At 33.0% G+C, this 13862-nt stretch overlaps 1 protein-coding gene across 2 annotated transcripts in view; it reads right to left on the bottom strand.

Annotated features, from left to right (window-relative positions):
- The window catches only part of TkR99D (Tachykinin-like receptor at 99D), a 90250-nt gene that overhangs the window by 21729 nt on the left and 54659 nt on the right, over positions 1-13862 (bottom strand). For both annotated transcript variants that reach the window (XM_072541603.1, XM_072541604.1), the window contains exons 4-5: positions 6307-6481; positions 2121-2327 (exon numbers count right to left, since the gene is read on the bottom strand). In XM_072541603.1, coding sequence (XP_072397704.1) covers positions 2121-2327; positions 6307-6481 — 382 coding nt within the window. The remainder of the gene's footprint in view (positions 1-2120; positions 2328-6306; positions 6482-13862) is intronic.

Genomic DNA, 13862 nt, shown 5'->3' with positions numbered 1-13862 from the left:
CTGGTATGTCCTTGTGTTAGTAATCGCAGAACATGTTTAGTCCTTGTTACCATATTTCTTCGTTCCTTCTTTACGTTCAAGACTAGCTTCGCTCTAACCATTCTATGGTCACTTCCGATTGAAAATTGATTTAATACAGTTACGTCTTGAACAGCGTCTTTTTTGTTAGTAAAGATAAAGTCAATTTCGTTTTTGTTCAAGCCATTTGGTGATTGCCAAGTCCACTTTCTTTGGGGGCTTTTTTTAAAATGGGTGTTCATGACATAGTCTGTGTTGCAGAAGAAATTCTATAAGAATTTAAATAATATTTCTATAAGAATATTTGATCCCTTTCGTTTCTGTCGCCATATCTGTGAGGTCCAAGTACAAACTGCGAATCATCCTGCTTGTGGCCTATTTTGGAGTTTAGGTCTTCCATCAGTATGGTAAAATTGGTGGTTACCTCTTCTAGCGCAGTGTTAACGTCATCGTAGAACCATTCAACTTCTTCGTCTGTGTGGGCACTGGTAGGTGCGTATACCTGGATGATCTTTGATCGAATTTTTTCGTTTATTTTGTAGATAAGATAAATAACTCTATCACTTATGCTTTTAATTGTAAGTACATTCTTCGTGTGTTTTTTATTTATCATAAATCCAACGCCACCATTAGAAGATTCTCCTCTATAGTGAAATAGATTTCCCGACGAAAGATCATTTGTTCTTCACCTTTTCGCCGTACTTCAGATAATCCAAGTATATCCCATTTTATATGCTTCAGCTCGTTTTCAAGTTCCTCAAGTTTTTTGTCTTCCATCATTGTTCTGGTGATATATGTTGCCATCAACCATATTCTTTGCCGTTGTCGTTTATATAGGTAGCCTGGTCCACTCCGGAGATTCTTAGCACCCTCTGTCCCTCTACCTCTGTGACTGCTACCATAGCCTAGTTGGGCGGAGACTGAGGGCCTTGCGTCTTCATCGTTACTCATTTTACGGGGCTTCATGGCCGTTTCTCTAGCACGCTGGCCTGTGCGGGTTTGTAGACGGATGTTAGGATGGGTTAGGAAATTTTAGGGTCTTTGGATCTTGGGATCTTAGGATTTGCGATCTGTAAATATTACCCTGTCCAAAAAATCTTGATTTTGTAGCTTATGGTTTAAAGCAACAAATATAACTCTTGATTGTTTCTGTTGTGGTGTAAGGGCTTGTTTTTTTGCTGCTGTTCGGTACCTAAGATGCGATGCTTTAATTCTGCGCTAAGTTGTTATCTTTCTTCCCGAAAACTGTGACATAGTTCTTGCAGTTTTTGCATCTTCAAAAGGATTCTCTTCTAATCTTTCCAAAAATGTACGATCTTCATAAGCGGTAGATAATTTTGGTCTTCCGGAACCTTGCTTTCTTTCGAGAGTTTCTGGTTCTCTCCATATTTTATTAATATTAAAAACTGTTGTTCTGCTTACGTTAAAATGGTTTACTACGGCAGATAGTAACCAACCATCTACTAATTTCGTTACAATTCTTGCTTTTAGTTCTTTGCTAGCATGTGGAGCCATTTTTTGAGGTTGAACAGAATAAGTTATTTGACAAATTTTAAGATTTAGTAGTTATAGTGACAACATGTAAATAATCAGTATTTACCCTTCAAAATACACTGCTCAAATTTCTACAAAATACGCTTTAAGAGTCATATCAGTTTTTTTAGGAACCAGCTGTACATAAGATATATCTAGAATATTCTGAGGAATCCAAAAATTTAATAATATACAGAGTATTGTATTTAAAATAATAAAGTTGGTATTGGCTACTGTTTTATGACAGTTAAGGTATAAAAAGTTTTTATTGCAACAAAAATGCAACTAATACTAATACTAAATACCAATCAACGTGTCCAAGCGTTTTTTTGAACATGCCTCCATTTATTTATTCATGTTGGCTATTCACTCTGTATACACATTTTTCAGTTGTAATAATATTGAGAATATCTGAAAGTTCCACCCAAATAAAACATAACATAAAAGATATTGAAAATAAGCGGCGGTTTTTAATAATTAGAATTACGGATTCAAAAATGTAAACAAGTCAGCCTTCTATTGTTATCACCGAAACCAATCTATGGATTTGCTGCATAAATATTACTTACATATATTCCAAATTTGAACTATTTGTATTTCCGTCTGGCCATAACGAATAACACGAAATTCTGTCAGTACATGGAATTATATCAACTTGGAAAACCAGCAACTGCGGCATTGCAAATACAACTGCCAACATCCAGGTACACAAAATTATAATTAGTGTACATTTTTTACTCATACGTCTTCTTAAAGGAACTATAATAGCCATATACCTAAAAAATGGAATTTTATTATAATTCTATATTTTTTTTATTCACTTTATTGCTTTTAATCACATAGTTACATAGCAAGGGTAGTACAATTAAATACCAAACGTATAAATATCGTATACAAAAAAAAATAAAATAAAGAACAAAACTATACAATAACAAGATTTACAATACCGAATAAAGTACATATATCATTAATTGATTATAAATGCCCCGAGTTTAAGCACACTAGAGATGTAATTAAAAATTGCTTTAGCGGAATCAGGTGTTGGATTGTCAAGAGAAAAATCAAAATGATCTAAACTGGATAAACAGTCCTCACTTTCACGTTTCATTGATGCATAAATTGGACAATTTAAATAAAAGATATTCGATTGTCTCCACTAAGAGTAAGTTATTGCAAACTCTTAACTGACCTATTATTCGGGTTATATGAATTGGCAAATTTAACAGAAGATAGCTTTTGCAATAAGGGAGAACAATAAAGTTATTGTAAAAAGTGAAAAGGAAGGATCTCTGCATTAGAGTGAAATCTACTTCGTAAGGTTTTTGTTTGATTTTTATATTTCTGCCAAAGCAAGTGCTAAGTTTGAAACTTCTTTTATAGCTTAACAAATATCTATGTCTTATGATTAAAGTAATTTGCTAATTTTGACAACCATTTGCAAAATTGGATGGATTATTTCCAAACCCATAATAAAATCCAAGGATTTTATTTGATGTAGTATCCCTTTATCGTTAGCTCTAACTTTTGCATTAGTTGCGTCATCAACTGTCTATTCAATGGCTTCTATAATTGCTTTAATCTGATTTTTGTTCACATCAACTTCCTCAGCACGACAAGCCCAACTTGTTTCAGATAAAGATTTCAAGTTTTTTATCTTATTATTTAGAGCTTTCACAATCTCTTTAAAAACAGCGTTTCTTTTTGGACTGCCTTTAATATAAGAATAAGCAAATTGTGTTACATCAAAAAATCGAAAATCTTTGGATTTTCAATATGATTAGCGCAAGCGGCTACAAATGCTAAAGTAAGGCAATGAACATAGCAATGAATATACAAAAAATTAAATCTTTTTTTCTTTAAATCTTTTCTATACACCAGTAAAGTTTCCTGACATCGCTGAAGCTCCGTCAAAGCATACAGCTTCAACATCCTTCCAGAAACATTCATATCATGCAAAGTATAATTTAATATTCAAAAATGGTTTCACTTTATTCTGAATATCCCAACTTTTTGGAAGAACGTAAAATATCATTTTTAATGTAGCTGCTAAGATAAGTGCAATTTTTTGGAACTAATTCCAAGTATGCCTTAAATGTAGGGTCGTATTTTTTAAGAAATTGGACAATTGTGAGAAACAATTCGTTTTCATTGCTTTCTTTCATTTTATCAACACCACGAAAATGTTGACCACCTTTTATTAGGCGGAATATGACAGTAATGGAAATAAAATACCTGGAAATTACACTGTCCCCAAGGACTTTTCTATACAAGATTTACATAATGGGGCGTATGATGATGACGCTGCCGATACAGCTTTGCGGGGAGCTAACCCCAATACACTTGCTCGATCAAAATCTTGGCATTGTGTGCCAAAATTCTTGTCTCATGATAAAGACAATTTTAAAGAATCTATTAACTTGGATATTGCGACCATAATTGGGTCAAAAATCCCTAGAGTGCCATTACACCCATCTGTAGGTTTAGCATTCGGGGTACATATGTCTAAAATGTACTCATATTTTTCTCGTTTGCGCCAAGTAAAGGCGTTTGTGTCTTGTTTCATCAGAAACGTTCGTAAAAATCAAGCTGAATGGTATATTGTTCGAGACATAAAAAGTATCTCGATTCCTCGTGTATTGGAATCGATACCATCCTGTATTACCAATCCGGATAATCAGTTGGATATTTCGAATTTATTTCTAGAGGAAATTATTCACCGTACAATAGTTATCGGTATGTTGAGGAGTGCTTCTATTCCTTATGCTCAAAAGCATCATTTTCTTCTTTTTTTGAACAACCTAGTTGTTTTAAAGATGTTCGAAACACACGTATGGTTGGAACATGTAGGGCCTAAATTTATTCCAATTTTAGACATTATTTCGGATTTAGTTGTTGCACATTTTGTAATGTTGAGAGTTCCATACATCATTTTGTTACCTAAACCTCTCTGATTGTGCTAGTCGTGTTTTACCATCGGCACAATTGTTACAATTTTCAACAAACTGGCATTTTCGTACCCTTGAGCTCGTCGAAATATCATTACCCAGCAGTCGTCGAAGAATTTCTTCTAAAATGCGATGCCATGCTGAGATTTCGACGCTGTTCTTCTTCTTGTTTTTCGTACCCCACGAAATTCTTATAGGAAAAGAGGCAACGGTATTCTGTTTAACACAGTCTTCCTAGTTGAGTAGGTCGAAAAATTCTACTGATTCGACGCTATTCTTTTTAACTGATGGCATTGTACGCGTTGTTAATCTTAGCACAGTTTCAGATGGTATCCAACAATGTCCTGTGGTCAAAATATGACCGCCGCTTATTTGACATTCCATGTTTTACTTTTACTTACTTCTTTATTAGTACATCGATCTTTTCATGTCTCTCCTTTACACTTATACTTTCAGCTGTTTTTAAAAACATTTGTTTCTAGAGCAGGCGAATGTTTGGGAAAGTATTTAGTATTTACTAGCGGACCAACTCGACATCGAGTTTTTTAAATGAAATTTTTATTTTGCGAGAAAAATTAAGAGATCAATACAAACAATATAAGCAAGAATATACATAACATTCATCAATAATAATGCAAGTAAAAAAAAGTGATTATGGAAGTCGACCTCAAAACCGGAATGCAATTTTTAGTTCATCAAATGTCGACATGGATATCATTTAGCAGTTAATTTTGCATGCTGATCACGAATCCGGTGTCAGATTTGCTCTATCTTGACGTTTTATGCGCGTTTCGGATCACTTCCGGTGTCGGATCGCAACCGGAAGTACATATTTAGATTCGTCTCGACGAGACCTTTCGATCCATATATACATTGTGGGGTCTAAAACTTAAAGTAAATTTTAACTTCCAATCATCTCAAAACCGGAAGTGAATTTTTGTACCAAAAGTATATCTTGACAATCTCATGCGTAAAACTAATAATATTCCGAAAAAATATTTTAATTATCTAATATGGTTTTTGAGTAAAGTGGTGGACAAGAAAAGGGCTTAGTGTTTTAGTATATAAGATTGTCATATTTTGCATTTAATATTTTTATTACTGTATTATAATATGATCTTATTTAATGGCATATTCTAATTACTTATTTACTTTAAAAGTACAGTATATTATTTTCTTCTGTTTAACAAATTCTCATTGTTAAACTGTCACTTTAGTCATTTAGTTTTTAAGTTCAAAGAGATGCACTGTCTTTGTTATTTTGGGAACTTCTTCGCAAGTACAAAAAACGCTGTAAAATATCAAATTTCTGTAACCATTTAGTTGAATTATCGCCATTTAAAAGCGCCATACAATAGAGTTGATTTATGGGTATGCACTTGACTCACTTTCCCTACGGACCACCTAGAAGTGTAGCCAGAGGGTTTTCTGACTATCTCAAGACACTTTCTATTGAGACAGCGTACAGTAATCATCTTGAGTTTATCGGGATATCCTTTTTTTGTTCCTCGGCTGACGCCGCGACGGACAGATACAACTCTACTCCACTGACTACAATAATTAATACACCATATTTCAAAGGTAAGTCTTTTCTTTGTTCAGATAACAGCAATGAGTTAAGCTAGTTAGTTTTCGTAATATTTAAATTAGTTGCTAATTTATTCACAATCAAAATACTGCATTCTTTGTTCGATTATTATTATAATTCATTTAACCAGCAACCTCCAAGTTTTACACAAAACACATAACATAACAAATTTTTCCGTTCTAATGTTTTAATGAATTAAAAGTAAGATTAAACTAAACTCACCTATCGATTGAAATTGCCATAAGTGAAAAGACTGAAGCACAAACAGTTGAAACGGCCATAAACTGCGTAATTTTGCAGTACACTAATCCAAATGGCCAAGTTGCGTGTAGCATATATACAAAGTTAAACGTAACATTGAACGTTGAGACCATAGTATCTGCTACCGAAAGATTTACTAAAATAAAAAAGAAATATACAATGGAACTGAGTACTACATACGATTCGTATAGAAAATAATTTTCTTCTTCTAAGTACTCTTTCAGACTAAGCGACCGGTGTCCGCCACCGGTGATTCGTCAGCAGTATACACGAAATGCCGGTGGTTGACACAGATTAGAATTACATCAGTTTAAACATGAATCTCAGTAAAATAATATTAGCGACAAGTGCATTGTTAACCCTGGAAGATCACACCTATTTTTTTTTAATATAAATGACACACGTGGGTGTCGGATACCCAATGATTTTTATGAAGAAATAAAAAAAGTAAATATTTCAGAATTGCCAGACACTGTCTAATCATTATTGAATACACAAGAATAATCAAATCAATCATTTTATTTGTTCTCTCTTAATTGAACCAATAAAAAAAATATTAAAAATATTTAAGAACATCTAAAAAGACAGACACATATTTTAAAATTTTTTAACTCCATTAACAAAATGGTTTTTCTAACTAAAAGGTTATATAGTACGTTAAGTTTTAAATTAGATATACACACTATAAATGGCAACACTGCGCGCCGTCGACTTTCTACGAACCTTCGCTGCCCCGTCGCCAATAATTTGTCATTATACAATGGTTGTTTAAAGCAATAAGAGCGTAGTTTTTTAATTTATTTTTGTAAACAACATGTCTGTTTATACGCCCGCAGAAAAGGTTTAAATAATAAAATGGGTTTTATGGTGGTAATTCTGGACAACAGTGTGTAAATTTATTTTCTGTGTTTTTTAAGGGAAGACCAATTCCTTGCGTGGAGTCAGTTCATAAAATTGTTAAAAATTTTGAAAGTAGTTATTGCCTCAAAATTACAGGAAATGTCACGCTAAAGAAGTGCCAGCAGGAAAAGTTGAGAAAAGAGAATACCGGGATACACAAATTTCTGCAACAATCGAGGTAGATTCAACACGTTCAAGTAGAAGCTTTGCTAAAGAGTTAGATCTTAGCAATGTTACTGTAACGAAAGTATCGAGAAAGCATTGTCACAAGGTTTTTAAATATTCGAAAACGCAGCAGCTTTATCCAGACGACTACTTTCGAAAAATGGAGTTTTGTGAAACTCTAATAACGAAGGCTAATGTTGAACCCAATTTTATTAAAAACATTTTATTTACTGATTAATTTTCTGTTTCGTTAGTAGGGAGACACAATCCTTCCATTACATGGTATTGGGCGCGGGAAAACCAGCACAGAAGTGTTTTTTACCAAACTCAACGTTCTTTAAAAGTTAACGTCTAGACTGGCATTTTAGGAGACCACATAATAGGTCAATTTTTTATTTAGAGCAACTTGAAAAGTAGAATCTACCTCGGTTTGTTACAGAATAATTTCCCGCTATTCTCAATCTTTCTGATGTAAATCTGGAGAATGTTTGGTTCCATCAAGACGGCTGCTCAGTTCATAACGCTCGAATAATTAGGGAGTACTTAAACAATACTTTCCCGAATAGAGTTATCAGTGAAATAGGCGTTATTAAGTGGCCTGCGCGATCTCCAGATCTTACATCCATGGACTTCTTTTTTTGATGACATTTTAAAAGCATCATCTACGATCATCCTGAGGCTAGAGTACAAAATTTGGATGAATTAAAAAACTGAATAAGGGAAGTCAATAATTCTGTTACAGCAGAAACTCTTACCTCTGTCCGCAAAGTTTTTATGACGGATTGGGATACTGTTCAGCCGTAGAAGGTCAAATGCGCTTTTATTTTTAATTCAACCTCAAATTTTTTTTCACATTATTAAAAGTCAGTGTATTTTTATCGAGTTTATGTTACAAGAAATGAACCGTGTATACGTAAGCAAAACAAAAATCGACGTACCGAGATGCATATTCCTTGCGTTGTTATGTGTTACTAAACGGTTTTCGTGTTCTGCCTCTGCCTAGGAGTCTAAGGCTAAGGTGCTGGAGGTGATCGGAGACTTACACTTACTCCGTACGAGACAATGTTGCCGATTTGTTGCCTCGTAAGAGGCGATCTTACTGATTTTAGCGCTTTATGTAGTTTGCAATATCCAATCAAAAACTTAACGTACTATATAACTCATATTCAACTTGATTATATAACTTATATTTTTTATTCTTAGTCAGGTATTTCAATTTTACTCATTTTGATGATCACATTTATATTACAGTGGTCATGCTCCATGCAATATGCTTTATGGCAAGCCGAGTATACATACTTTATTTTTCTATTTTTGAAGAAATGACAACTAGTTTGCTTTATCAAACTTGTAAGATATTGTGTTGAAAGGTCTTGAAGAATGCCATAAATTTTTTGCCTGATTGATTTCTGCAAAGAAGGTATTTGAAGTCTCTGTCGTATTCGTGGTTCAATTAAAGTCATTCCCAAAGATTTCAAAAATGATATTCTATTATTAGATGTATTTTTTTTTTCAATGAAGATTTGCGAGAGAAAATAGCAGCATTACATTTATACAACTTCATGCATCATGCATGTTGAAAAAAATTATTAGTGACCATCGTCTGGATTTTCGTGATGTATTATAAGAATAGCAAGTATAGTTGGTCAAGCTTATATGTACCTCTTTTTGATTCACTATAGGTATGTATAAGGTTTGGTTTTCTTATAACAGCATTTAACCAATCATCTTGATGTAATATTGACGCAGAAGAAGAACTTTTTGGGGCTTTGGAGTATAATGATTTACCTACTTCTTTTTTACCAAGAAAGGACGGTGGAATTTCTCGTTTATTTTTTCTTAGTGTACTCTACAAGAGACTTAGTTTGAACTACTTTATCATTTGATCAGCCAGAGGTACTGACGTAAACCAGTTATCTACTGTTATATTTCGGTTGGTTCCATCTACTACCAACAATTTTCGAACGTAAAAAGCTGGCACTGACTCATTAACTCATTATCCTGTGTATTTTCCACTATATGGAATAGCGTTAACCTTATAAAATGTTTAAGAGTTATTCATCATCATTACCTTTATTCCATATTTATCGAGTTTACTACTCATATGAATTTTAAAAGGTCATTTCCATCTGAATCCAATGAGCTGGTTATCGATAGTAGAAATCTAAAAAGGAGTGTGGTATGATGTACAGTTGTTTATAAGAATTTCTCATAATGGCTTATGGGTGCAAATTTATCCGCTGTTTTTCTTATCGCAAGCAAATATTTCATACAGCCAGAAATTCAAACGTCTGCTGCGACATCGTAGCACGAAATATTTTATTCCCAAATTGTAGGGAACAAAGTTCATTCACGTTAGAATTAGAAACATGTAATGTACCAGGTAATAACAATAACCCAATTAAGGCTTTACTTCTGTTTTATTTTTTAATCTAGTATAACTTGGCACAGAGATGCTTTCACTTTGAGAATGATTTCTTCATTTGACTCAAGGACAATATCTAACATTTGTTCATTAAACAGTAACTTCCAGACTTCGTTAGGAGACTAAAATATCGTAGGTTTTTCTTTGGGGCCTGGTAAATATTTCTGGTTGCTGTAGAGTTGTTCTGTAGATTGACGATGTCCGCCTTTTTCAAGTAAATTTGCAATATTTCTAACTGGTTTATGATCTACTGCAATATTGCTTTGTCCACTTTAGTTAGTATCGGTATTGGAGTTTTGTTCTTCGATATAATCCTCATCAGACTCGGAATCGGCACCAAAGATATCTTGACCATTATTCTCGTTGTTTTCATTAGCAAATAAATTTTTGACTTCCCTTTCCACTTCAGCTTGGGTCAACGGACGACACTTGTCCCAGTTTTCTTTCCAGCTACATGAGTTAATACAGAAAGTTAATAAATTATTGCAAACCTCACACATGGGTGTTACATAACCTAGCACGTATTTAATAATTTTTCTTGATTGGATATATTACCCAAATGAGACAGCAACTACTGTCGCCCTTGGCAGACTACGAACTAAATTTACATAAAGGGGCATCCATATTGCTGCTGCGCAAGTTATATTAACCTATTTATCTGGATAAGTATCTCACATCTCACACCAAGGAGTGAACTTCCAGGGTTAATAATTTGACGGCAATGCAGGAGGAGGAGACAAATAAAGAAAAGATTATGAGTGGATCCACTAGTAGTGCAGAGATATCAAAAAGGTCTATTTTATACTTTGATCTTCGATTTGAAAAATGTTCCAACTAAATTCTTTAACTACATTCGGATTTCTTTAAAATTTTTCAATGAGCTGCTAATTTTATTACAAGATATACTTCGAAAGCAATATTATTAAATCTATTTCGCCAAAACAAACTATTATGGTAACATTAAAATAAGTAGTAAACAAATACTATTAATTAGTTAAGAAATATTTATTATATATTAACTGACAATGTTTGTACTTAATTATTAAAATCAATAAACAATGTCTAACTACATTTTTAATATTGCGATTGTGCTGCTGATGATAAGGAAGAAGCCTCATTTTATGGAGAGAATTACATATGTGTTTATTGCTTGGTGTTGAAATGGAGGCTAAGGTATATAATCTTGAGAACATTATTGAAATCATTGAGACGTGCTAGGAAGGTCAGGTATCAATGCTTGTTGTAATCGGGACTTTGCCTTCCTAAAAACGTTCATTATCTCCATCTTGACATCTAATTTTAAATTTTCTGGAACTTTCTTGTGTTCTGGTGCCAATGATAATAGAAAGAGTGTGTGCTCGTCATATGTAATTTGGGGTCGAGGAATAATCTTTTCAGACATTTTGTCTTTAATCAGATTGTTTCTTTTATCTCCTGTAATTTAATTCGTTTCGGTGTTGCATTTTTTACTAAGTGCTCTCCGTCTGTCTCTCTTATTTCTTTATTATCGTTACTTGTGACTTCTTCTACTAAATTTGATGTTCTAGTTTTGCTAACAGTTTGCAGAAAACTTAGCTAATTGAAATATATGTATTGTCTTCTGCTTTTGTACCTGAACCAAATTTTGCGCTTTTTCCCTTAAGTAGTTCTCTTGTGTAGCTGTTACGTAAGCTTTTCCATTTTCGGTGATAAGTTTTTGCTGAAAATATAAACGAATACATAAAATAAAGTCAGATTATTCAAAATTTATGTTCACTAATATGTAATATATAGAAGATTAGAATTAATTTTTGACATATTTTAGATATCTGACTACTGGATGTTCAATGATGGAATTACATATTGTGTGAAAACTAGCGTATCTACTATTGCTTAAATTATACGAGAAGTTTGTCAAGCAGTTTGAAAATATATGATGGAAATATGTACTCCTACCAGAGAAAACCTCTCCTACTCCAACTGAAGCGGACTGGCTGAAAATTGCTAATGGGATTTGTAAACGTGCAATTCTCTAAAAATTGGTAGGGGCAATAGACGGTAAACACAAACACAAACGATTGATAAAATCAAACAACGTTTCTGTGTGTGTATACTGGTGTTTATGGTAAATCATTAGATTCAACTACACAGCCGAGCATACAATTAGGGTCACCCCGTAATTTGAATTTATTTTAGAAATTATTATTATTTTTTAAATATTTTCGGTTGTAACATAGCTTAATAATGGATTGCTTGAAAAATTTTTTAGATCAAAATAGACTATACGTTAAATAGTTTGAACCTTAATATATTTTTTGATATCAAAATTCTACAGGGGGTTAATTTTGCTGCGAAAAATAAAAAAAAACGTAATTATCTTTTAAATTACCTCGTAAAACACTGCCAAACCTGATATTGAACGAACAAGAACATCGATAAAAGTAAAAAAATGTAAAAATATACAGGGTGTTACTTTAAAAAAATAAGTTTGTTACACCCCGTTAATATGGGTGGCCCTGTATATTTAAAAATATTTTTAGAGTATCGTCCTATCTATGCTTGAACTTTAACCTTAATAATTTTTTCGTATCTCTTACGACAAATGAGATATTGGACTTCCTTGCACTAATGCCGCACCCTGTATATGTAATTAAAGCCTGTTGTGTGTTACAAAATTTTGTACGAGAAAGGGATGGGTATAACTTTGATTATACATTAAACATTAAATGTTTAGATGATATGACAGTGAATTCAGTAAAGTGGAGTAGAAGAGCTAATAATATTCGAGATCAATTTGCAATCTATTTCATGAATGAATGACAAGTATCTTGGCAATTAGATAAGATTTAAAAATCAATTTCATTTAAGCAAGTTCAGGTATTATTTAATTATCAATATTTAATTTTAATCCCTACACCCTATGGGTACAAGGGAATTAGATTATATGTATATTTAATTGAAGTTCTTTAATAAAGTGTTACATACCTATAGTAGTTTTCTCTTTGCTTTCTTTCTCCATAAAATCTTTTTCAAATTTTGATATTACTCTTTACCATGTACCTATTTCTTTTACCGATTTTGTCACTAAGTTGTTCTAATTTATGATTACAAAGAACAGATTCCTCTTCAATAGAAGTTATAAAATCTTCCGTATTAAAATTGAAATTACCTTCCATACTTAACTTAAACAAATTATTAAAAAAAAACTAAAAACAAGACACCAGAAGTGAACGTTTCGATTCATAAGAATCCTCAATACAATCCTTGATAAAAAGAAAACGGCGACCGGTGTCCGGCCTGGTGGCGAAGGTGAGACACAAGTCGGCGACTACGGAGCCACTTAAAGCAGCCACGCACTAAAAGTTGCTCGTCTGTAACACGTTAAGCCCCGGTATGAATTTTTTTTGTGTGATCTGTGGGCCGGAAATTTATTTTACTTAAATTATCAAATATGAGCCTTTAAATGACTCACAATATAATTTCCATTAAAATAAAATAAAATAAAAGTGGGACGAACGGTGTCAAGCGTTCTGGAGTGTGTTTCAGAATTATCGACTCTTGGTAGAATATATCAATGCGTTGGGGGTTACATGCGATTATTTCATTAGTTTACAAGTAACTGTTAAACGTGGTGAACTTTGAAGCTGAACATTCTTGACTAAAAAAATTACGATGAAGTAATGTCAGAAGTGAGATAAAGATATTAGTAGCCGTTTGGGGGCAGTGATTTATCAGTTAAAGATGAATTATTATATGATTACGTTGCTTCTGATAGAAGTTATTCCAGTGAATGTGACATGGTGCCAAAAAAAATTATTAAGACTCAAATTAAAAACACTCCATCTGTAAATACATTGAACTCACATAAAGCTGGTACCAGTAATATACAAGTCAATCAAGAATTTATTATTGGCAATACTGGTAAGGATAATTCAAACGAGGATAATCGGACTCAGGTATATATTTATTTTTGAACAAACATCAAATAAAGTCTAACGAATTTGTAGTAGAGTCTGATTCTAATTCCGAGATCGACACTTATAATGCT

This window comes from Diabrotica undecimpunctata, chromosome 8 (genome assembly GCF_040954645.1).
Source record: "Diabrotica undecimpunctata isolate CICGRU chromosome 8, icDiaUnde3, whole genome shotgun sequence".
NCBI lineage: Eukaryota > Metazoa > Arthropoda > Insecta > Coleoptera > Chrysomelidae > Diabrotica > Diabrotica undecimpunctata.
Note: the sequence above shows the minus strand (reverse complement) of the source record. Positions and strands in the feature narration are given on the sequence as shown.